This window comes from Halichoeres trimaculatus, unplaced genomic scaffold (assembly GCF_033239565.1).
Source record: "Halichoeres trimaculatus isolate MK-OKI-2021-1 unplaced genomic scaffold, fHalTri1.1 fHalTri1_scaffold_11, whole genome shotgun sequence".
Classification (NCBI taxonomy): domain Eukaryota; kingdom Metazoa; phylum Chordata; class Actinopteri; order Labriformes; family Labridae; genus Halichoeres; species Halichoeres trimaculatus.
Window position 1 is genome coordinate 7,086,152 of NW_027437189.1, and position 25,509 is coordinate 7,111,660.

Consider the following 25,509-nt stretch of genomic DNA (forward strand, 5'->3'; position numbering starts at 1 on the left):
GAAGTAGCTGGAAGTAGAAGATAAAGTTAAGACACATTAGGGAGCAAGGAGGGAGGTGATGCGTGGAGAAATCCAACAAAGACACTGAAACAATCCTCCGCCCTTTCAGGCTGTTGTACCTTTTCTTTTTCCAATTTTAATTTGAAGCAGCACAACTCGAAACTTTCCAACCACAAAACTAAACAGGTTTACACCCCCCACACCAGTCAGCTGACATCCGACCTGCCCATCAGCCCACCTCACCCTGGCACAGAGCAGCCATCAATGATAGATGGAGCATGAATTAACCATGGGGAAGGGGGACAGAGATATAAACACACAGAGAGGCCCCAAGGGGAACAGAGGGGCCTCTCTGTGTGGTGAGCAGCCTGCACACGTCAAAGTGGAGCTCGAGCATCACTTAACTAACATTACATAACACAGGGTTAGAAGCAAGTTCTAGAGAGCCTATGAGTGTGGAGGAGATGAGATTTTTACCTGTTGGCAAAAGTTATTCTGACCTGCAAGACAGCACAATAAAGTGATGCGGTCTCTTTAAGACTCCCCACTTCACAGACCCCCTTCCTTCTGATTGGCCAGCCCTCTGGAGGCCTGAGGCAGAGATATGGGCAGACCTTGGTGTTTGAGGTCCACTCTGCTAGCACGTCATTAACCAGTTAGGAGATCCGTATGGGATGACCTCATCATTTCAGCAAGTCTCATGAATATTTCATACATTTTTTTAGGATTAGGCCAAATATCAGCGCTAATAATTAGCATTTTGAAGCATATTGGCATCAGCCTTTGTTTTAAACCTGGCAGCCGATAAGGACAGTACTATCTGATTGGTGACACGCTGAGACATTTTTTTTTTTTTTGAAAACTTGACTTACTGTAAAACATTTTAGGGAGTTATTTCTTTTTTCCAACTTTTCATTTAACTTTATCAGATAGCTGCTGAGCCTGGGAGCTGTTTAATGAACATATGCTTAAAGGCGTGTAAACACAGTTAAGTCTTGGATATCGGCCCAAAATATCGGCTTCCTTGACTACTGATTATTGGTACCGGTATCGTCCCTAAAAAATCGATATTGGTCTATCTTTAAATTTTTTAGATCAAACTGTTCTGAACAGTTTGCAGACATATTCAGGGATTTCTACCAACATACAAGAATCTAGCGGTTTGAAAATTTGCACACGTTTGGTATGAACATCTAGCATTGCTATTTTCTACCCATGTTTAAAAAATGGGAAAGCATAATACCCTCTCTTTAATGTTCAAATTATCTACATTCTGTGGATTCAACAAAGTACAAAATTCTAACTGAGGCAGCTGTAATTTGATACATGTTGCAAAAATCTTGGGTAAAGGGATGTATATCCCTTGCTGTTGATTTCTGTTTTGTTTTCTTCACTTTAAGCAAACGATTACGTACCTGTCTCAAAGTTAGTTTTAGAGTTAAAGAGACAAACGGTTAATTATTATGAGCCATCAATGTTAATCTTTGGCGTCAAACAAAGGACAAATTCGGTATTCAAGTGGCTGTTTCTTATTCTAACTTTATCTCTGATCAACAGGTAACCCTTTAAGTACCAGCACCAAAATCCCTAGCCAAATAAACCAACACCACCACTGTGGATCAGGAGTGCCAGACAGTCAGGGTGTCAAAGTGTGTCACCAGACTGGCACAGCATCTCCAGGATTTGATGATATGGACCTAATTGATTCAATTACACTTGGACTCACCTCAACTGCAGCAAGCAGACTGACACCGCCTAAGCCGGCGAGGCAGCCATTAACAAATCCCTGCTAAGTGTTTGCAAAGCACTACAGTCAGCACGGCGGCTATCAAATCTATCCATCCACACAAACACACGCCCATTCTGTCCCACATGCCTGGCAGAGCCTGACTGTCAATATGTTTACAGCACAGAGACATAAATCTAATCATTTTACTTTTAGCTTAGTGTCTGAACACATAAATACAAGAAAACTGAAGCAGTGTGTGCACCTTTCCCAGGAACAGGCAACACAAGTGCAGAATGCAAGAAGATTACAGAACCACTTTAGTGAAATAGCTGCAGGCATAATGACAGGTCATCGCTTATTTTGCAGTGTGTGCACATCTGTGCGCTGGGGGAAAGTGTGCCTGAACACAAGCATCTCACATATGTTGTTTGGCAGGATTGCACTGCTGCAGCAAAAAGCAGTGAGTGTTGTGTGTGTGCATGGGACTGAGGGAGGGAGCAAGGAGATAAACAACCTGGATGCACCCAAGCATGATGAAAATACTACAACCACCTCATGGGTACTTTTGAGTATTAATTAACACACACACACACACAAGTGATTCTTTAAGATACTGCTGCACAGGGGCTCAGCTGTACCCTCAAGACCCTCTCATATGTTCAAGCTACCTGACCACCTGTCCCATGCATTTCAATCTTCAGGTTTTAAAGCACTTTGCACACATGACAGGTCTGACTGAGTGAGTGAAGTGTGGTGTGGAAAAGGAGGGGTGATGTTTTTTTTACACACACCTGGTTTCACAGACTTCAGGCGGACAGGCTCCCGAAAGTGCCGGACCACAGCCAGAGTGTCCCGGTTGGTGAGTCCGCTCACAGGAGTGCCGTTCACCTCCAGCAGCACGTCCCCGCTGCAGGGATACCTTCCGGCGTGACAAACCAGCGCCTCCGAAACTATGTGTCCGATGTAAGGGAACTCTCCCAGCTCCGCGCCGCCTCGTACCTCCACCACCGTGATCAGCTCCCCAGAGCCACCCCACGATATGGTGCACTCCTGGACTTTAGCGGACCAGTGCTTCTTCTTCTTCAGGGTCTTGGACATTGTTGGTTAATCTCGTGCACCTCAAATAGAAAGTCCAAGAACGAGTGTCCTTCAACCTTGCCTGTGATCTTAAGACGCAGTGACGCACGGGGAAATCATCGCAGATTATAGAAGTTGAAACAGCTTTCTTGTGTTGTATTCCATTCCAGAGAAAAATCAAGCCTGTTATTTCAGATCAAACTCCCTCAGTTTACGATCAATCCTTCCATTCAATCAGCCGAGCATCACCTGTGTACGACCGGGATGCGAGATCAGCTGCGTCAGTGTCGCATTGGAGCGAGAAAGTGGTGCTTCTGATGCTGGGGCGTCTCGATCCCACACCCCAGTTCACAGTAATGTGGACTTCAGAAACAGCAGCAGCAGCGTCCTTCAAAACGTCAAAGCCGTGAACAACAGAGCAGGGCAGATCCTGTGAGCCCCGCGGTTTTACGCACCTCACTTCTGTAAGGATATCCCACTTCAGACTTCATAGAATCCAACAGAAGAGAAAACACTGCTCAGGAAAGAGTTTGACAGCGCGGGGAAAACTTCAAAAACGTGATTTCCAACTGTGAAATTAGATGAACCCACTGTTCTGTATTCCTCCGCTCAGTGACAGCTCTGCATCCAAGCCTTCCCGAGAGGCAACTTTACTCTGCGCACCTGTCCTCGTCTCGTGCCCACCTCTCTCCGTAGTGACATCAGCAGAGCAGTCCTTGGAAACGGAAAAACATACCTGGTCCTCCTCTCAACCAGGCTGTTTTCCGATCCCTTCCTCACAGAACTCTACCCCGGTGTCTGGTTCTCCGTTACGCGCTCTGCGCTCCCTCCCTGCTTCTCCGGAGGCACTGTGGGGATTTTATTTCTGCCCCAAACTACGCAGCAGTATGATACAGTCGTGATCCGATTAGGCTTCACTCCAAGAACTTTTTTTTTTCCTTCAAATCTTTTTCCGTGTTGCCTTCCTGATTGCCACAGAGTGTGTCCAATCAGAGAACGGAGGCTGGTCCTAGAGTCTCTTAAACGAGCCAGTAGTGGATCACAAAAGGGCGGGTCTTCTGTGCTTGGGAAGCGCTGGATTTTGTTTCCATGGTGTATTGAACAAGGCGGAGTTCCGGCAGAGAGCGGGACTGCAAATGTCACGTATAAACTGTTTATTCAAAGTTTGTAGCAGTTTCAGTCAAGGTTTTTAAAGTTGTTAAGTGTTCTGTCTTCGATCATGAGCAGCGTATTTCTTTATTCCGAGCTTCATTGAGAAGTTTTCGGCCCTATCGAATCCGCTGGGATGACCACAACCTTCTCTGCACTCAGGGGAAGGCGACTTGCTCGAGGCGATTTCTTGCGTGATTCCGCCCCCTTGTGGTCGGCGTGGAAAGAAGCATCAGAACATTTACCCACATTTACATCAATTCTTATTGGTTTCAAGAAGACACAACGTGTCCTTAAGCATTTCACTTTCTGTGAAATAAACTGCTTTTGATTTAAACTCAACTAATTGATGGAGCCAGATTCTCCAGCAATGTACTAACAGCTTCATTTAAAATATGATTCAGCCAATGTAGGTTTTAGACAACCCACATTGGCTGCCTGTTGCTTTTAGGGTTGATTTTAAGATTCTTTAATTACATTTAAGGTCCAGCATGGTCTTGCACCTCTCTATATTTCCGAGCTTTTAACACCATATGTACTCACACAGTCTGAGATCCTCTGGCAGTTCCTTATTGGTTGTTCCAAGGTCTAGATTTAAGACCAAGAGAGATAGTTTTCTCCATAAGAGCTCCTAGACTCTGGAACAGCCTAACAGAGGAGATCAGATTTGCACAATCAGTCCCTTGTTTTATTTCATTACTGAAGACCTGTTTTTACAGTAAAGCTTTTATTTCGTAATTATATCTTAGTTTTTTATCTTACTTTATCTTGATTTTATAGGTTATGCTATTGATTTATTTATTGCTTGGCTGCTTGTCCTAATTGTTTTTATTGTTTGTTTTTTTAACTGCCTGCTGTTCATGTTAACTTATTTTCACCGTTCATTGTGAAGCACTTTGGTACTTGTTTTGAAAAGTGCTACATAAATAATTTCATTATCATTTTTTATTTAATTATTTTGATTATTTTTTTATTATTATTTATTTGTCAATTTCATTATATTTTTTCTTATTATTTATTTTATTATTATTATTATTATTATTATTATTATTATTATTATTATTATTATTATTATTATTATTATCATTATTATTATCATTATTATTTTATTGCTTGGCTGCTTCTCCTAATTGTTTTTGCTTTTTACTGCTTGCTGTTCATTTTAACTTATTTTTACTGTTCATTGTGAAGCACTTTGATACTTGTTTTGAAAAGTGCTACATAAATTATTTTATTATCATTTATTTATTTATTTATTTATTTATTCTATTATTTTTTCTTTTTATTTATTTATTTGTCTTATTAGTTTGTTATAATTTTCATTGTTGTTTTTTTATTATTGTTTTTATTATTATTATTATTATTATTATTATTATTATTATTATTATTATTATTATTAATCAGTGGCAAAGCACTAACAGGTCATATTCAAATCATGTGTAAAGACAGAGGGAGATGTGAGTGTGACATCTGTTGGTGGTTTGTTAATAACTAACATCCAGTCTACTCTGGCTCAGCTCTGCGGTCAGCGTCCCCACAGGCAGACAGACTGACACAGCTGAAGACATTTTCCAAAACCAGCTTGGTTGTTGTTTTTCCCCTTTATAATTGGAAATACATGCTCTCCTGAACATGGTGGCAGCAGAGGTCAGTAGGAAAGCATCAAAAACTGGACATAACTTGCATTTCCTTGCAGCAAATGTGTTGAAATGCTGAAGCTAAAGGTTTAAACAGGAGAAATATAAAAATAAATTGTTAAAAATGGTTTAAAAAAGCTAAGAATGTGGAACATGTGAAATACAAGAAAAGATGGAGAACAAGTAGACACAGAAAAGGTGTAGTAGTAGTAGTAGAAAACACTGGCCTTTCAAATCCCATCAAAGACATAAAAAGACCTGAAAATAACTTAAAAAGAAGTTTTTGTGATTGTATTCTCCTTGTTAGTTTTCTGACTCTGATTCCTTTCTTCAGCTGAGGAGTCGTCTAGTCCTCTTGCTGTGATTAGCATCCTCTATCTGTTGGCTCTGAGCACAGCTCTGGTGGTGGTTTTGATTTTCTGCAGTCTGCGTGAGAGCCAACAAAGACAACAGAGTGCCTCGGCTCATTTCACAAACAGTACGAGTTGGAATAAGAATACATCCAATGTGGGCTTGAACTTTAGAGACTTTTTTTTCAACTAAAGATTTTTCTGTGGCAGCATCATTTCTTGTGTTGTTATCAGGTCAGCAGAGTGTGTCCCTGTCTGCTGCTTCTGTACGTGCTCCAAAAATCCAAGCAGCTTTGTTGCCCTGGGAAATCCCAGGGGAGTGTGTTCTCGAGGGGCTGGTGTTTTGGCATACAGGCCACTTCGGCCCCATTTGTAAAGGTCTGCTGAAATAGAGAGACGGGGCCTCTTCTGCTGTGGTGGTGAAGTCCCTCCACGGTACTGAGTGGATGTGTCAGAATGAGTGCAGCCATAGGAAAAGGAGGTCATCAGAAAAAAAAAGTGTTTTCAGGGGGAGAGGGGCAAAACACACATTATAGTTTGGTATAATTAATAAAAACACAAAAGTTTCCTTACTTGCTCTGTTACTGTTTCAAAAGCCTGTGGGATATATTTTGTAAAAGGATCAAACTTTAAAAGAAGTTAAGAATTCAGTGAGATAATTTAAGCTTAGACTGAAAACTATTTGGTACTGCATCTCAATTAATTTTCAATGATTATTATTTCTATTGTGTAATATTTCCTCTTTAATTAAAGTAATTAATTGATTTAAAAAAAAGGTTAAAAAAAAATACAAAAAATAAAAAAAATATTAATCATAATAAAAAAAAACTGCACTATAGTAAGGTTGCTGTAAATTTTACAGTGAAACACAGGCAGCAAAGTACTTTTCTTGGAAGTTACTGCAGATTTTGTAGTAAAATATTGTTAAAATTATCATTAAAATTCTGTTATAGTGTACTGACAGTATCTCTGTGTTTATGTCCTTAGAGATTGAGAAGTAACATCAGTCTTGGAAAAGTTTCGTCTTGAACTTTGAACCTCACATTGATGTTTTCCAAGAGTTTTATTTGCCCATTATAAATTGTCTATTTGGCCTTTCCTAAACTCCACACAGATGGACTCAACCAGTCCCAAACTAAGGCGCTCACAAACTAGATGGTCTTCAACAAAACTGTATAAACATAAGAGTGGGGTGCAAATGTTTTACTGCCAAACCAAAAGCCTACCCCGGTGTCTGGTTTTAGAGGCCCACACCTCCTTCATTTCCTCTGGACTCTAAGAAACATAACCACTCTTCGAGGTTTAATTCAACCTCTATTTGATGATGCAAGGGTGCAAGATTAAGTGCAATAACAAAGGCAGCATTTCTCCCTCTAGAGGGAATCAAAGAGTCTGGATCCATCCCTGAACTTCTCTGAGAGGTCAGTGTGTCTGATTGCAAAGCAGATTGCGTCTGATTTGAAAAGTCCTTTTTTTCCACACTAAGAATTTCAAATATTTGAGTACATTTAAGATGCCATGTTATACCTGAAATATTCTTTGTACAAACAGAGGTCATAAACTTGTGTACTGTAGGGAAAAGTATTCCTTCTCTGGAATCCAAATGAGAATTTCAGCCACAGATTGATTTGTTTGGATGTAATTGGCTCTCCTCTCCTTCCCTCCCTCAGGACTACCTGATGTCTGAGCACAGGCTGGTGCACGGTGATGTTGCTGCCAGGAACATCTTAATTGGCCCCGGCCTCTCAGCTCGGGTATCGAGGCTGGGCGTGGCATTTGAAGGGCGCAGAATAGATTCAGGAATTGGGTAGAGGGCAACAGAAGTACCTCTCACATGGGAGGCTCCAGAGAGAATCATGATGCAGCTGGGCATCAACATGAGCAACGTGTAAGGCCAGAGTTATGGCTGGGAAAGCAAAACAGGAAGAACAAAAAGAATGTCTTAGTTAACAATGTAAAACCTTTTATGACTTAATACCAACATGTTTTTAATGTTTTCTCATTTGAGTCACATTTCCTTTTCCTTGGTAGGTCGTTGGTAATATTTACTGTATGAAATGATAACCTTGGATATTGCTAGACTATTTTCTCAAGTACCGATAATTTAAGAAACCCTTATCTATATCACTTTATGGGTAACGTTTTTGTTGATGCTTGTTTTCTTCTACTATTCATAGTACTCTGTTTTTATCTTAGGTTCCCCTCCTTATCATCTGTCCAAGAGACCACAGAACTGTAGAGGGCCTTTGCAAATTACCTCCTTTTCATTAATAAACCTACTTAGAATTAAAAAATCGTACAGTCCCTGATGTTTTATAGAGTTAGCCTGAAGTTTCTCCTTCAACGTTTACAACAACGCAAAATCAGAAACACGTCTTATATTTTTGCAAGACTTTGAATGTCACTGTTGTGTCTTTTTAGCCAAAGTGTGTTATTTCATGGAGTCAATGTACAGATTAAGGCTAGTAATGATAATCAAAACACGTTGTTTCATTTGCAAAATATCCATAGATAGTATAATTTTGAACTTACGTCGAAACGGGCTCTGTGTATCCAGTAATTAAGTCCGCCATGCTCACTCATATCGCTACGTTAGCCACCGTTCCGTGCTAGAGAAACTACGTCTAAAGCAGTTTTTTTTTTAACGTTTTCCTTGGGTTTTCATTCAGCACTGGTCTTCCTTTGTGCTTAAAGGGTTAAAGAGGGTTTGTTGTCACTTGGTTGTATTCTACAATCCAACCACTAGATGCCGTAAACCCTCTGATTTCTCTCTAACGGCAAGCTAAAGCTAAGTTAGCTAAAGACAGGAGGGGAGGCTAGGTCCATCCTTCAGGGTGTTTTTTCAACTTTTTAAATCACAGTTTACCTATATATAAGGCCATCTCAAGATTACAAAAAGCCGTCAACACGGAGTTGTAGGCAATGGAGGTCTGAGAACTTCCTGTCGTGAAAAATGCTCCCGGTATCTATCGAGAAAATGAAGTGTAACTATTGCATTTGAAGTCACATATCAAAGAAATTTTGCCGATAGTATCTGGAAACAGAAGGGGTCTTGCAAATTAAGATTGCAGTGTTGGCTGAATTTACATTTTAAATAATCATACACAAAATTCAGGCACAAAAAAACAACCAGAACAACAAATGCTAAATAAAATTTCTATAAAACCTGTAACTTTTGGACATCTTATCGTGAATGTCACCACCGCGTTTGTATTCTTTTTAAAATCCTAAATTTGTTAACTTCAAACTGAGCTCTAGATGACATTTGAATCACAAAATTTACATTAAATGTGGTCTGACAGTCTTCACCATACCCCAAAATCAGATTTTCCAGTTTCTAGCATTCCAGACTGAGGTAAGCATGTTTCTTAAATCTGACCCTACCTGTGTGAATTATTTTACTTTATTTTTTTTACCAGGAGAAAATGCGATATTTAAATTACATTTTCTCAATTTCTATTAGAGGAGATACATTTTGACTAGCAATATTTGTAGGGAAAAAAAGTAACTAAAAACAACCAAGGAATTTAGCTTCCAAGCTAACAGTCTCAAGCTAGTTAACTTGGCTGGGCAAAGAGTGAGCTAGCAAGTGTTCAGTGGAAGGTCATCTTGTATACACTTTTTAAGCTAACTTCTGGGTAACACCTTACATAGAAACAAACAAAAAGCTTATAAAGAAAACAAAATTCAATAAATACAATTTTTGAGCCTTGTAGTCAGTGTATACTACATCAACCAGCTTGCTTCAAGTCTAACGGACGATGAGCAAGTATCACAGAGCTCTCATGAGTTTGAGCTTCTTGTATTCTTGCTGCTACTACAGAGGTTTTTCAAATATCATCATTGTTGATAAGTTTGACAAAAATGACACAGAACCCTGCTTGTTTCATTATTACCTCTTTATTGTCAAAAAGTAGAGACTTATTAGCAAAACTGTTTTTATTCTCTAATATGTTAACATATCTTGATCCTTGGGTGTAGCTTAGTGTTTATACCTGTAATACTCTTTGCATTCAGACTTCTCAAACCAACAACCAAACAGGGAAGCTAAATTCATAATTGAATGGACTAAAGTACATTTATGTTCAATCCTGAAGCGCACTTTGTGCTGTAGATTTTCATAAGCTCAAATGCACAGAACAGTTGGTTTGAATCTTTATCAGAGGGATACTCATCAAGATGAGTCATAACTCCAAACGCTGAGTTATTGCTTAAAGAGAGTGCAGATTTTTGCATAAAATAAACATTATCACATGAGATGAGTGATGCCATAAAGTCTGGTCTATAAAAAAGAATACTGGCCAAAATTCAGTGCAATAACACTCTTTAACCTTCTCAATTTGCGTCGTTTTTTAGTTTCAATGCTGCTAAACAAGTACTGTTGAAAGACCAACAATGACTTCTATACAACACACTAAGGTGGCAAAAAATGTTAGTGAAGAAAGAATGTGGTCCAGTGCTATTTAGGACATCTACTCATGATGCATTTGATTGCACCTCAATCACAGGTTTCACCAACTGTGAAGTGAGAGTAAAAGAATATAATCTTGTTATCCTACTAGTCTCGCTGCAACGCCTCCTAAAACAGAGGCAAACACATTGAATGACTGAATAAAATCAAACATAGAAGATCTATGACAATCTATTAAATAATTTCTTGGACATCGTAGTAAAAAGGTAATAGGCTCAAAAGCTGAACAAATCAAAAGTCCCTTATTTACAGAAGCCAGAATTTGACTTTCAGTTTAGCTTATTTGAAAGCAAACATTCAAACTGATACTCAAATAACAGCAGTCACGTCCAGGATTTGATGTATCTCATTTGAATTCCTCCTACAGGAGTTATAACTCCCACCAAGTGGAACAACAATAGATTGTGAAGCAGCTAACATCCTGACCTAACATGGAACATAAGCAACAGGGAAATGTAATGCTGAGTATAACGCAATCAAATCCTGTTGTACAGTCAAAGATTCAAGGCCTTAACTGCAAACAGTCAGACTCAAACTAAAATGACAATTCAAATTTTTGTGTCTGATTGCTAAATGAAATATTAAAACCCAAATTAGAGACAGAGTCCATGCATTATTTTGTAGGAGATTGCTACCCTCACTTTGTGAGAACATGCTGCCCCATGACATCAACGTGAGATTGGATTAATACTAAAAACATGAGATTACACAGGAGATAAACCTGATGAGATATTTCCAACCAACCAGGTGCTATCTTCAGTGAAAATGGGACAGAGACAAAAGAGTGCATGGAGGTTAATCCTTAATGACGATGAAAGCACCTCTCATTTCTTACTCTAACTCTATCAGCATTTCCCTGGAGTATGAGCATGTTCAGCTTGGATCTTCCATCCCAGTGAGGAGCAGCAACAGTCTGAGGCCTCAGTTCATCTGGATGGACTTGATGGGCCTGAGAAAAGCCTTTCCAGCACCCCTCTTAAACTTTACTGCTCCAAAGGGATGTTGGGAACAAGATGTAGGAGACGGACCACAGTAGGTAATACACACATGCAGGAGGAAAGGATGAACAGAACACCATGATGACTCCTGGAAGAAGAAAAAACATCAAAATAAAACAACTCTTTCAAGCCGATGATTCAATTAACAGTTAACACTTAACACTGATACAAACCGAACAGGATTTACCTCCAGCATAAACTACTTTCTTCCAGGCCTGGGACTCCAACACTCGGTCATGAGGGTAAAAGTTCTGACTGATCATGAAGAGAATCATGGCCACTGCGATGACCCGCAGCAAAACCAGGTTCCCCCCAGACAGCAGAGAGGCACTGGCCAGGATGGCTGAGGAGTAGATGCAGGGCAGGCCGCGGTACATGAACGGGATGCCTGAAGGAGCCAATAAAAAAAGAAGTGAAGTGAATTTAAGGTTCAAACAACAAGATGAGAAAACTCTGCGGTTTGGGACTCACCACTTGAGAAGAAGCAGAGGCGAACGAACACAGACAGGACATAACACATGCACAAAATGTTATCCAGCAGGTTGGACGTCCTCAGGAGCAAAGACGTGGCGATTCCAAAAGTTGTAAAGTCAGCAAAATCATCCAGCTTTGCACCTGTGAATAGAAAAAAAGATGCTGTATTCTCACTAAGTAATCTCTAAACATCAGGCAAATCATTATTAAGGTTGCTTGATGAAAAATCATGCGAGCTCGTTGTTGCACACAAGTCTTCCAAAATACTATGGGAGGTGGGGTCAGTATACTCCAGTCCAGTGGTTTTCAAAGTGGGGGCTGCTAGGGAGCACAAGGGGGTCCTCTGAAGGCTGGACTACTGCAGTGCACTCCTCATCGGGACTCCTAGCAAAAGCCTCCAAAAACTTCAATACATCCAAAACAGCGCCGGCTAGGATCCTGATGAGGGTACAGAAGTATGACCACATCACACCCATTCTTCACTCCCTACACTGGCTTCTGGTCTCATTCAGGATTCTATACAAAATCTCCTTTCTAACTCATCAATGCATCCTTTGAAAAAGCCCCCTCATACCTAAAAGAACTCTTCACACCACAAACCTCATCACGTCTGCTCAGGTAACAACTTCCTCCTTCTGCCCCCCAGGACTAAACTTTGTACAATGGGTGATCAGGCCTTTAGCTCAGCTGCTCCTCACATGTGGAAAACCTTTCTTTCTAAAGCTTTCTCTAAAAGCATTTAACTTGTTTGTAATCTTGTTTTGTTTTTAATCTTGCTTTACTCTGTTGCACTTTGAGATCATTCATTCATTCATTTAATTTCTGAACCGCTTATCCTGTTCAGGGTTGCGGCTGGAGCCTATCCCAGCTGTCATTAGGTGAGAGGCGGGGTACACCCTGGACTGGTAGCCAGTCAATCACAGGGCTGACACATAGACAGACAACCATTCACACACACACTCACACCTAAGGACAATTTAGAGTGACAAATTAACCTGATGAGCATTCTGGACTGTGGGAGGAAGCCGGAGTACCTGGAGAGAACCCACGCCACTTTGAGATCATTGGATAAAAAGTGCTTTACAAATAAAATGTATTATTGTTGTTGTTATTATTATTCAGAAAATTGGAGGGAAAGGAAAAAAGAGAATCTGGTTATTTATTTATTTATTTTTTAATAGTTATATTTAGCTGTTTTTTTCATAACCATTTGTCCTGAATGTACAAAATGTAGAGTGCCAGGTTCATATGTTTCCAATTGTACCTCATGTGACAGCTGCAACTTCGGCATTACAATGTCATGATCTGTGTCAACCTGGTGGTTTGCGCCTGTTTTTAAGCTATCTAAAAAACTGAACAGAATTTTTAGGCTCTTCCCCTGTCTTACTACTGGCTACATGTAAAAAAGGAGTATCTTATATTGGCTGATAGAACCCTGAAATACCTTTTCCCTTCTGCAACAACCTATCTGTGCGAGTCTGGCTTTTGTTTGTCAATAATTTTCTACTATAAAAAATGTAATAATTATTGAAAAGTGATTTAAAGTTTGAAAAAAACATTATTAAAGTTGACATTTCTTTACATAATTTGAAGCATTGTCTGTTAGTTTTCAAGGGGGGTTCCCAGCCAGAAGCAAATGCTGTATTAGGAGCGTTGGCATAGTCAGGTTTGGGGAACCCCTGTCTTGATATCCACAAACTCCCTTTTAAGTCTTTGTTTAAAACTTTACTTTTAAAGAGAACTTAAAGCTAGCTCAAGCTTTTCCTTGGATCAGCCTTTAGTTTTCACGGCTACAGGCTTAGACTGTCATGGGAGTTGCTGCTCCTGTGTCCTGTGTTGCCACCCCATCTGTACTACCCTCATTTACAGGTGGATCATTTTTGTAATCTGCAGACTAGTTTGATTAGAGGTCATAGCTCTTGTTTCATGATCTGGTATTGCATAACAAGTATTTACTTACTATTATTAGATTAATTTTAGTACCCCGGGGACTTGGCTGTGAGTTTACATTCTATCAGGGTAAGAGTAGATATGTTATCATCTCTCCACCAGAGAGTGTTGCCGACATGTGACAGCACTGTGTAAGCGCAAAAAAAATCTCCAAGTGGAAATTTCAGTGTCAGCCTATTCCATCAACAACATTCTCTGCTGTCTCGTGCCTTTATCCCTCAGGAACACGTAGCATGTTTTCAGCGGATGAGGACGAGGTGGAATTCCACAGCCCAGGGTCAACAATTTTAGCAATTTCAGATATGCCGAGAACCCAGAGCGATGGGATAAAAAAGACAATTGGAGCGTGATCCTGTGGAATTAGGCTGCTTAATCAGAAAGTGGTTGTTCATTTGACAAAAATACGTGGGGAGGCGGACACAACAACATTCACCTGCATAGTCATGCAGAAAAAAGCGCAGCAGGACACAAAAGGCCCTGAAATGTGCAGCCAGTGATGTATTGGGAAGCACCTGCTAGCTATTTTGGGCTTCCTGGAAAAATGTTAACTTTACTACCAGAAGAGTTTTTACAGCAGCTGGGTGCAGACTTACTTACTTTAGCTAGCTGAAGAGTTGTGTTACAATTGGTGTTGGATATTCAAGGTTTTTAGACTTTTTATTGAAGGCATATCTTTCCTAACGTTAGGGGCACATCTACAAATCAATACTTTATCCAATTTCTATTCACTTTCTTCCAAAACAAATGCACACCTTAGTAAGAGTTGCGTCTTTACGGCAGTGGGTGAGGGTGTTTATGGGAAATTGAGCTTTATCCTGAAAAAAAAAACACTACTAATTACAGATTAGTCCTCGCAGTTCCCCTGAATTGACGTTCAACAACCGAGGCTGTTCCTACTACGATTAACAAATTACAGGCTATGCTGGAGTAGGTTGTAATTAGCCGAGTAGCTACCATGTATCTGTTCATAATTGGATGGAAGAATTAGTTTTTGGATTTAAACCAATCCCTCATTCTTCTTTCCATCCATTACGTTTACAGGACTCTTGAGCGAATAGTTAAAATGCTTTTGTAACAGGTTGAAAAGCATTCACAATCCTGAACATTACAACTTCCAGAGTCCTTACATACACAAAAGAAAGACACTGATTGGTCAAATCTCAAATAACATAACATAAAAAATGGATGAAGTCTCTGTAAGACTACCCTGAGTCTTTCAGCTGCCGTTTCTTTTCACTGGTTCCCTTTGTTTCTGACACCGAGTGGCCAAATTAGAAAGTCCAGACAAAGCCCTGTGCTGCAGGCCCCTGCCAACAGCCCTGTTGAGGTTTATCCGTGGTAAGAGCTATCGACCACAACAGTCCACTTACCCAGTGCAGAGCAGGCATCAAGTCGCCTGGCAACTGCTCCATCTGCCAAATCCAGCAGGTAGCCAATCAGGACCAGCCAGCACGCAGCATGATGGTGTCTGGACAAACAGTTCAGTGTTTGGGTTAGTGATCAAATGACAACGACACGTCTCAAGGAGGAGATAGTAGATGTTTTCCCCCTATTCACAATAAAAAAAACTGGTTGGATTTGTTATTCTCCAACAGAAAAGCATCAGTTCAGCTGTCTAAACCTGTAGTCTGCACTATAAGTAAAGAATGGTAACTATGAGGAAGGGAGTGACACTTCCATAGCTACAAACTCACAGAAGTGTTTCATTCAACACGTTAATAAATGTTTACCATGCCAGGTTAAAGTATGGCTGTGTTACTTTTAGGTCAGAGCTTTTTCTGATTTCTGATTTGTCTCTAACACATTTCTGCTTTCTTTTTACCGCAACAAGCCAACCATGATCACCAAAACAAAACGAGCCGATATTAAAATCCGACAATGGCACGTTCACTTACCCATTAAGACTGCTGAGAATGGAAGCCATGCCCATGACCATGTTGGCGACCGACAGAGCATTAGCAGCATTTTTACGTGCAAACTCCTTGATCTGGAGTCCTGTGGCCTGATCACTCAGAAAGAGCTTGTTGGTGCACTGGAAAAGACCTGAGACCAGACAACAGGAGCAGTTAGTAGACATTTGTGTTAGATTCGTCACCTCTGAGGTGGTTTAAGGCCTTTAAGCTAAATGCTACATCCCTGCTATGATAGGGGGATCAAACCAACAGGTATTTTTTGATGAATGGAAAGAGTTAACTGATTTTATCTCAGTCAGTCTGAATCAAAAGTAAGATGCGTGAGAGGGAAGAAGTCAAAAGGTGTTTTTTCGACCACAGGAACTTTCCCCTGGAACTACATGCATTTCACTTGAAGCTAGTACTACCCCTTTCTGATGGGAAGTACTTTCCAAGTGTTCAGGAACCTTGGGGGGTGTTTATTTCGTCAGTGTGTATTTTGGCTACTGATTATCGATCAATAGAGCACAACAAATTTGACAGAAGGGTCGACAAGAGGGGACAAGACCCTGCTACCCATTTTTGACGACGCCCAGGAGTGAGTGAGGTTCGCCCTTGCCTGGGCGGCCAGGGTTCGAATCCAACCTGTGGCCTCTTTCCTCACTCTTGCCATGTTTCCTGCTCTATCCACTGTTCCTTCCCCTCTGAATAAAGACAAAAAAGCCCAAAAAATAACCCCCCAAAATAAGAGTTGGTGGTCCGAAACAACAAAGTTTATGTGAAGATCATGAGTCAACTGGCAGATAAGAACATTACCCGTTCCTTCAGATCCTAGTTTGTCTCTTCATTGGCTTTTAAAACCTGACTTCTTCTTTAAAGAAGAAGTCAAGCATTTTGGTTTCACTTTTCTTTCCTTATTGGGTATGATTCAACAAACTGATTGGATACGCAGTACAGTACGATCCAAAAACTGTAACAGCAGAGTCTGGTGATGACGCCAACAATCCATCGCCTTAGATTGCGTCACTTTGGTCTATGGTTACCATCTTTTGCTAGGCGCTAGGGATAGACCGATTACCAGCCAGGCCGATTATCAGGGCCGATATTTGGCATTTTAAGGCATATCGGCATCGGCCTTTTTTTTAATCCGACGGCTGATAAGAAACAAATTTAAAACTGCGTTGTTTCAGCTCTGTCTGCAGTCACTACTCAGTCCCCAGCACTGTCCCACCCACAGTACCATCTGATTGGTTACAAGCAGAGCCATGGCTTGGAAAACAGCCAATCAGCAGTGCAGTTATCACAGTTACTACAGTTACATTGAAACTTTGGAAACTTTATTTACTGTAGAAAACTTGAGCTATTTTTTTTTTTAAGTTTTGATTTAACTTTATAAAACTTGCTGCTGAGCCTGGGAGCCATTTAACAAACTCATGCTTAAAGTTATTTGAATGAAGTTAAGTGTTGGAGTTTGTATTGTTCAAGATTTTGACACCAATATTTGCACTTTGACTGCAAATTAATATCGGCTTCAAATATCAGTTATTGGCCTCCTTGACTACAAATAATCGGTGTTGGTATCAGCCCAGAAAAGTCAATATCATTCTATCTCTACCAGGCGCCAACCTGTCCAACCTGTTGTGGCAGTCCTGTCTTCTTTGTCCGTTTCTTGTGATTTTTTAATCTCTTTTTCATCATCTTTGCATTTGGAGTGGGTCGTTACTTCAATAGAGGGAATAGCAGAAGGCAGAGTAGCATCATGCTACTTACAGACGTGGCTAACAGACTAACACAGGACATGAACGCCACATTGGAAGAACTTCACCTGCTGTGAGCAGACAGGATACAGGAGACAGAGACTGGACTGCTGAAGAAGCTCTATTCTTTTTATTACTCCCATTACTGCCACCTACTGGACAGGCCGTGTAGCACAACTGTTTTCAATGCGTCGCCATACATCTTTAGCCTGTTTTGAGTAATCTACCTGGGTCTGCGGTCCTAAACGCAGACAAACGACAATGTAGTTCCAGGGAATGTTTCACCCAGACTGAAAAGTTCCTGGACCTTCTGGTCGAAAAACACTCATCTCAACTGTAATAAGTCATTAAAAAGTCAAAGGAATCCGAAGTGAGGGACATGTGTTTGAATACTTTCTTTGATATCATTGATACAGTCTAAGGATATAATTATTCTTCCCCCTACATCTTGTGTAAAAAAAGTATCACTCACCAAGATGTTTGTTTTTTTTGGACCGAGTCCGGCCTTATGATACATTCATCCACTTTCAGATCACTAAAATGCATTGATACTGTTCATGCATGATTCAGTCACAGGTGTGCAGCCCACAGCATGCAAAATCATAGAGTGCCTTACTTTGCAGCATTACAGTATCATCTACAACCATGTTACTAAAATTTTAGCTGTTATGTAAAAAAACAGCCACAATAGCATGCAGTAAAAATGACTAATAATAATAGTAATAATCGTACATATAAGAAGAAAGACAGTGTGAAAAGATGTTTGTGAAGTGTTAGCACTCCAGGGGGGGACGTAAACACAAATACTGATGTGGGGAGGCAGCTATAGGGGACTAACACAAACACCAGTGGCTATAGTGAGAGTGAGCTGGACCTACTGCATTGACACATACCAGACGTGAGATCAATTAGCCTGTTAAACACAGCAGCACTCTAACTGTGCAGATCTATAAATGCCGCTGTAGCCTCGGCCTTAATGGAGACGTTGGCATTAAATGAATCTCCCCCCCAGTTCTCTTGTTTAGAGACTATTTCAAAATACACTGATGTCTGATGAAAGTAGTTTTGACTTATTTGAGAAATGTTCTCACATTTCTATGAGTCATAGTAAATTAGTACTTTGGTTACTTTTTAAAGACAAATGTGAAACATAAAAGCTGAATCTTACTCAGCAAAATGCAACGACTGCTGACTCGGCCTCGCTGCACCCAAACACTGCGTCTACCCCCACACGTCTGCTGTGATGTTTTTTAATGAAGCCAAACAAAGACATCTTTGTATTCTGTCTGCCTCCTTTTTTCATTATTAGTTACTCTCAAGTCATAGTACTGTCCAAGAAAGAATGCACAGAAAACGACCTGCAAAAAGTCATATATTGCTTTAAATGTTGCAGCAGAGCAACTCTCAAAGTGTTTTTTTTTTCACCCTGAACTTCCTGTGATTCCAAAGCCAGGCGAGTTCAAGAGACTCTTCATCTGAAAGAAAACAGCGCATGAGACACAGCAGAAAGCCAACAACAACTTACAGGTTCACTTGACAGCATGCTTTTGATTTCTCTTCATGGCCTTTGACACGTTACAACCTGGCATTCAAATTACTTTCTGATACACTTACATAAGAAAACACAGATTACACTCTGCCCTTTTTACTCATGAGTACTGTGATGTGATTGCTTTCATTAAAGTGAATGGTAAAGTAAAGCAAACGCAAAGTCTGTGGGGTAGCAGATCAATAGTCAAACCACTTTATAGTCCAGCCTCAGATTTAAAAAAAAAAAAAAAGTGTTTAAAGCCAGAGCTGGACACACTGTCAGTTTTAAGCAGGTCACTAATTCTGGATGCTGCCTAAGTGCAAGGCATGATGGGAGGGCCCTTCTTATGTAACACCCTGCAATGTTTTGTGCTACATGTGGTGTCCACTGAAAACAATGACTGAAAAAGTCAAACTGTTTAGATGTAACTAACATGTGTGATGGGTAAACAGCTGCAAAAAAAAACCATTTAATCCTGCTGTGGTCAATTAATCTTACTTTTATACTTTCAATGAAAGTTTTACTGTTTATTAAAGTTAACTTAACAAATTAAATAATATTTTAGACACTGATGTACCTTACGCCTGTGCTTTATCTGCACTAACAGCACATTGTGAAAAATGATCAAATAATCACTATTATTCTTCTCAAATCCAATTCTCTCAACATGACTACTTCAGCCCAATAAGATGCCAACAGACCTCAGCTCTTATCTCTGGCCCCCGCAGCTTTTTAGGAGTACCCTAATCCAGATAATGAGATGAGATTGAGAAACAAAAACCTACCAGAAGAGGAGCTGAGAAGGATCATGATTTTCTCTGGTTCACTAACAGTAGCTGCAAGAAAAAGAAAAATATTGTTAGGATTCAAAATTTTACTTGTGTGTCATGATTAACTGTCACGTTGTCGTTTTACTATATTCATCAACTTTTTTTTCTTTTTTTTCTTAATCTTCACAGTTTTTTACTTTTACACCTTTAGTAACTGACAGGGAAAGGTCTTTTTCTGCATATTACTGTAAACAGCAAAGGATTGTGTGAGGAAAAAAATAAAGTACTAATACTTAAAATGAAAATACTGAAAATTTACAGCAAACTTTTTTTAAGTGAACCAAATAATATTGTGTACTAAAATAACAGTTAATTTTTTCTTTCACTAACTGTTTTTGTTTTCTCTTTTAGTATTTATTTTGTAACTTCAATTCATGTAGAGGGGTTGTTTATCACTTTTTAATCCAATCGATTCCCAATATGAGAAATTCCTTTGCACATTTAAAAAAAATAAAAATAAAAGTAACACATGATAATGTTGATATATTTATTCATTTTATAAAGTTACTAAAAAATGGGGGCGTTCTTTGCCTCATAATACCCTTTCAAAGAGTTTTAGCTTAACTTAAACAACAAAATGTTGTTACTTTTACACTCCTCATTGAATTTTTTTTATTATTATTATTATTATTATTTATTTATTTTCAATTTTTATTTTTTTTGACATCAGTTAATTGGAATAAGAATAAAATCTATTTTACAGCTGAATGGACCTTACAAGTGGTGTTGTGACCGATATTATAGCAACTCAAGCTCAAATACTTAAGCACAGATTTTTTTTTAACAGTGTTGTTTTCTCTGCCTCCGAAACCACTTGTTGGTTCAGTCTTTAAAGCTACACAGCAGGAGGCTGAATGCACAATACTCTCTCATCAGCACCAGCCCCCTTCTCTCTCTGTGTCCCAAAACACAACATCACCTCAGACATAATAATAATAATAATGATAAATAAATAAATAGTATTGAACTTGTGAATAAGAAAAGGTTACAAGCATCCAAGGTTTTTAAAAGAGGTAAGAGAAAGTGTAAAACTGCGTCACAACCTCAGAAAAATGCGAAATAGTAACATTTCTCCGTCTACATTACGTTTTGATGATTGATCTGGACATATATGAACCACATACCCATGAAGTGCGTCTCATCTTACCTGATGGGACCTCCAAAGACTACAGTTTCTAGATAATTCCAGTGATGGAGACGTAAAAACGCGCACTTGCTCAAGCTTCCAGCAACAAAAAAAATCTTTTTTCTTTCTCGCACGGATATTGTTGAAGCCTGTTCTTGTTTTCTAGCTCATGTGTGTAAAGTTTCTACGCAGTAAAAAGGCACAAACAGAACATGAGAGCCATTACCTGTCAGCCTCACAGCCGCCTCTTCAGCGCGTCCTTTTAAAGAGAGGATAAACCCGCTGGAATATTCCACCGGATGTGACGTCTCAATTGATTGTAGTTTTTTTTTCCCCAATTATCCTGGTGGGCACCTTTAGGTTGCCTGTTATGTCTAATAATACAATGTCGAATATTATTATTATTATTGTTATTATTATTATTATTATTATTATTATTATTATTATTATTATTATTATTATTATCATCATTATTATTATTATTATTATTATTATTATTATTATTATCATCATTATTATTATTATTATTATTATTATTATTATTATTATTATTATTATTATTATTATTATTATTATTATTATTCAAAAGCCTGTGCTATTAAACAAAAACGTAGTAGCTTTTCTCTGTTTATTAGACTGCTTTTAATTGTTCTCCTTATAAGTACTCTGAAAATAAAAGGCTTAATATGCCCACACGAGCTCATACAAACATGCATTGGGTATGAAATTAATTTTGAAAAGGTAGTAGGTAGTAGTAAGTAACCATATGCAAACGGACACTCTGGAAACAATTTAAAATTAAAATTTATACATATTCACTGTAAATGTAAACATTTTTGTTAACCTACAGTAGAAAAAATAATTAATTGTGTTTTATTATTGTTTTAAAGACTGTTTTCACATTTCAGTTCATACATTTGATCCATTAATTTGAGGCTAATCTGGCACTATTCCTCTTTGGATTTTATAAAGTGACATTTGGCTATGTTTGGTTCCAAGAGTCACTGACTGGGTGATCCAGGCTGAAAACCTGGAGAGTGGGGAAAGTCTGAGGACATCTAGTGGAGAGATGAGGTAACCAGAGCTGAATGTAAGGAACCTTCCCCCCCATAACTACATGCATTTTAACTGCTGGAACTAGGGTCAAAATTTAATTCTTAAGTGATCGATATAGTCCCAAAGACATCCCTGCTCCATGAAAAGTACATTACAGATGTCAGGGTCTTTGGAAACCGAGGCCTGCAGCTCAGGGTTTCTGATTTGTGGGGCACTCACAGTGTTTTTGTTTCTCCCTCCCTTTATCAATAAGAAGACACCCTGCTGTGATTGACTAGGTTTAGTAACTCCTAAACAATTTTTTTCTTTGAGCCTGATAGTGTGAATGTGTCTCTGTCAGCTCCCGGTGTTACAGTTCAAAGAGTGACCCTGTAAACTGGAGACCTTCAGCTGAACATGTCAGTTTGATCCAGTTTACAACAGCTATTGTAACAGAGGAAGTTTTATGTATGTACACGTTATTTGTATATGTGTCAAACATACAGTCAGAATGAAAGATAAAGGATATGTCATTAATTACCTGAATGCTTTGTGATACATATTGTGGTTTTCATGACCTTCTGTCCGACTCACATTAGCCCATTGGATTTTGTCTCAACTTAAAATGCTCAAATTACAGAGGTCAGGTGGTGGAATAAGGACCACTGATAAAAAGATGCAATAGTTCTCTTTAAACTAACACAAAATCAAACATTTATCATATTTAATGCCATTGCAAAAACAAAGTAAATAAACAAAAACTTAAAAATCTTCAAACAATACCTTTTTTTTGATGATGATGAAAAAATGAGTAAAAGAGAATGGAACCTCATGTGACAACAGCCTGCATTAACTCAGAGCAGACGTCCTGATTCTTCTCCACTGACCTTCTTATAGGCTGTAAAGGCTGTAATAAACACACTGAGACAAATATTTGGACTTGTTGTTATTATCTAAGTAAAAACAGACATATAAAAGAAAAAAGAAGAAGAAAAGTTTGACTTACTTATTGGACTCAAGGTCTTGATTCAAGGCCTTGAGTGATGCTGGACAGTGGTGGATGTGATGTCTCCTTAAAGGTATGGAAATGCCTGATCAGCTTTTTGCAGGAGGGTATGGTTTGAAAAATAGAGTTTTTCTGTACCAGACAGAGCATCTCTGTAGTGGGACAAGAGTGGTGAAGGGAGGTAATTGCTTCAGATACTTCTTCAATCTAATTGGTCCAAGCAACCAGTTATGAGGTCATCAGGGTCTGAAAACGCAGTCTGAGATCAACAGATCCAAGAATAAGTACTTTTTGGGCTCCTTTACAAAAATAAACTTGGATTGAAAATCCATGTATAAAGATGTGCCCCTTTGACTCCAGCAGAGGGCGCTCAATGCTCAAAAATGCTGTCTATAAAAAAGGATAAACTTCTGTTTTAGAAGTGTGCTTTTATAACTTTGTCTTAGATCTAAAGCCTCTGAATTTTCACAACAAAAGCTTGCCTATCAGGTAAAACAAAAACATGCAAAAAAAAAAAAAAAAAAGTTGGAAAAAGGTGAAAAGCTTCACTTTTTTCACATTACATTGCTGTTATTAAATGCCTGTTTAATATCCAACATATATCATCCTCTGACGCATGATGAAATCCCAGATGAGTCGAGGGCTCTGATTGGCTTGTATTTATATCTACAAGTGAGCCACAAAAGGTGTAATTTTTCTCTTTACCATGTTAAAAATAAAAACACTTTATTCTTTATCGAGGCTTCTGAATGAAGGAGCTCACCATGGATTTATTTTACTGAATAAAGTTACAATCAATATTTAACAGGCTTCTCCTACTTCCAGGATACTAAAGGGTCTATGTGTGAAGAGATTTGTGCTTCACCACTTGGTTCCTTCCAGTCTGTATTCTGTTATAGTTGTTGGTTATCACCAACTCTTTCTTACCTTTTCCATTTATGATCCATGTTGTTGTGTCTTTTCATTTGTGTTTCATGTTTTATTTTGTCGATCTTGCTCCGTTGTGTGTCTTGTTTAGTTTTACTTCCTGCCCCTGTGTGTGGTTCCCTCCTCTTTGATTAGTTTCACCTGTGCCTGTTGTCCACACCTGTTGCTCGTTAGCTGCTGTGTGTTCAGCCTCTGTGTTTCCACTCCTGTGTTGTTGGATCATTGAGTATTTCCCCACTTACCATGTTCAAGTAAGTTCTTCTATCTTTTTTTTTTCCATTTGCTGCTGGCTCCTTCATTTTGACCGTACATTAACCAGTGAAAACCTGCTCCGTTGTTTTCTTGACCTGCTACAACTTTAACGAAAACCCCTTAGCCTCCCGAGACTGTGTGTACACATATGTAAACATTACATTCCTGCCTCTCAGACCCACAAAACTTAATTTTTTAAAACTTTGACCTAATGGCCACATTTGGGGACACTGCCCACAACATACTGTGGTGATATTAAAACATTACACCCGTTTCAGCAAAACAAATCTGGTGGGGATATCTGCACGTCATCCTGTTGCAGCTCCTCATGGAAAATAGAGAAAGTCAATAAATAATATCCAGATTTTCTGAATGAAACTGGTGTATTTCTGTACAGAAACACTTAAAACTAATGACTAAATAATAACACTAATAAGTATAACACTTCCTGTACAAAGACTGAGTTTAGTTATCATATCTGTAAGGTCTTACTGATCCCAAATAGCAAGGAGAAATAGAAAATGCACACTACACAAAGGCTCAGGTCTCAGGAGGTTAGAGGAGGGGGATCCAAACTCTTTTTAAAGACCGCTGCATCTGATTCTGTGAAAATTACTGAGGGTTAACAGCTCCCACTGACATACTTATTGACTGGAAAAGTAAATATCTTAGGAATGCTCTATTTCTTTTGGTAACTTATGTAAAAAATATCAGTTTCTTAGTGTGGTCAAACGTACTTGTGCCATCATTACAGACTGATGAAATCAAAGCTCACCTGTCCCTCAGGTGTCTCTTGATACCAGTTGATAAGTGGTCAGTTTTCTGCAGTGTTACATACTGCATAAACATCAGCAAATCTGCTTCTTCGAAAGGAATATTATTTTTTTTTATGGCAGGATCAGGCTCAGGATCAGGATCTGGATTTTATAGGGCCAGTTGCTCAAAGGTGATATAATCAAAGTTTGGTTATCGGATTGGATTAAATTCTGAAAATGGGTTGTTCAAAAGGAAAAGAAGGATTTCAGAATTGGATTTGATCACATTTTAATCTAGATTAAACTTTCATTTTGTGTTGTTCAGAACTTTTCTGTAGGATTTGTATCACTTTGATTTAAAAAACAAACAAACAAAAAAACAGGGTTATTCTGATCCCAACAGGGGGTAGGATTTCAAGGTGGATTTCACGAAGAAAATGTAGTAAAACTTTAAATTGGTCAAATTATACAACATTTTTACAACTTAGTGTGGGTATTTTTATTTGTATTTTGCACTTGACTTGTTTAACTATTACAGTGATATAGTAGATAAAGTTAACTTA

At 38.9% G+C, this 25,509-nt stretch overlaps 3 protein-coding genes and 1 long non-coding RNA gene across 15 annotated transcripts in view; 1 reads left to right on the forward strand and 3 right to left on the reverse strand.

The window, feature by feature from the left end:
- The window catches only part of magi3a (membrane associated guanylate kinase, WW and PDZ domain containing 3a), a 205,659-nt gene extending 201,866 nt beyond the window's left edge, over window positions 1–3,793 (reverse strand). For 2 of the 3 annotated variants that reach the window (XM_074681145.1, XM_074681146.1), the window contains exon 1: window positions 2,521–3,793. In XM_074681145.1, the coding sequence (XP_074537246.1) occupies window positions 2,521–2,827 (307 nt within the window). In that variant the 5' untranslated portion in view covers window positions 2,828–3,793. The remainder of the gene's footprint in view (window positions 1–2,520) is intronic. The other variant, XM_074681144.1, reaches the window with a different exon arrangement.
- A 1,597-nt stretch (window positions 3,794–5,390) lies between these two features.
- On the forward strand, window positions 5,391–7,842 carry LOC141798711 (tyrosine-protein kinase STYK1). The gene is given in 8 exon segments (XM_074680516.1): window positions 5,391–5,412; window positions 5,927–6,070; window positions 6,177–6,377; window positions 7,057–7,117; window positions 7,119–7,192; window positions 7,195–7,226; window positions 7,320–7,402; window positions 7,612–7,842. Coding segments are annotated over 8 exon segments (840 nt in total). The 3' UTR covers window positions 7,835–7,842.
- Window positions 7,843–9,843: 2,001 nt separating this feature from the next.
- On the reverse strand, window positions 9,844–21,263 carry tmem269 (transmembrane protein 269). Of its 9 annotated transcripts, none has more exons than XM_074682279.1 (8): window positions 21,198–21,245; window positions 19,801–19,851; window positions 18,910–18,959; window positions 15,731–15,878; window positions 15,206–15,303; window positions 11,883–12,026; window positions 11,599–11,799; window positions 9,844–11,499 (listed from the first exon to the last, which is right to left on the reverse strand). In XM_074682279.1, the coding sequence occupies exons 4-8, from the start codon at window positions 15,769–15,771 to the stop codon at window positions 11,390–11,392; spliced, it is 594 nt and encodes a 197-aa protein (XP_074538380.1). In that variant the 5' UTR covers window positions 15,772–15,878; window positions 18,910–18,959; window positions 19,801–19,851; window positions 21,198–21,245; the 3' UTR covers window positions 9,844–11,389. The 9 variants fall into 9 exon arrangements, with proteins under 9 accessions (XP_074538380.1, XP_074538382.1, XP_074538378.1 ...); XM_074682281.1 differs by having other exon boundaries at window positions 20,993–21,211; XM_074682277.1 differs by lacking the exon at window positions 18,910–18,959 and having other exon boundaries at window positions 21,198–21,254.
- A 1,532-nt stretch (window positions 21,264–22,795) lies between these two features.
- Window positions 22,796–24,024, reverse strand: LOC141798730 (uncharacterized). Of its 2 annotated transcripts, none has more exons than XR_012599189.1 (3): window positions 23,940–24,024; window positions 23,013–23,164; window positions 22,796–22,927 (listed from the first exon to the last, which is right to left on the reverse strand). It is a non-coding gene; the product is annotated as an uncharacterized LOC141798730 (long non-coding RNA). The 2 variants fall into 2 exon arrangements; XR_012599190.1 differs by having other exon boundaries at window positions 23,013–23,271.
- Between the last annotated feature and the right edge of the window lie 1,485 nt (window positions 24,025–25,509).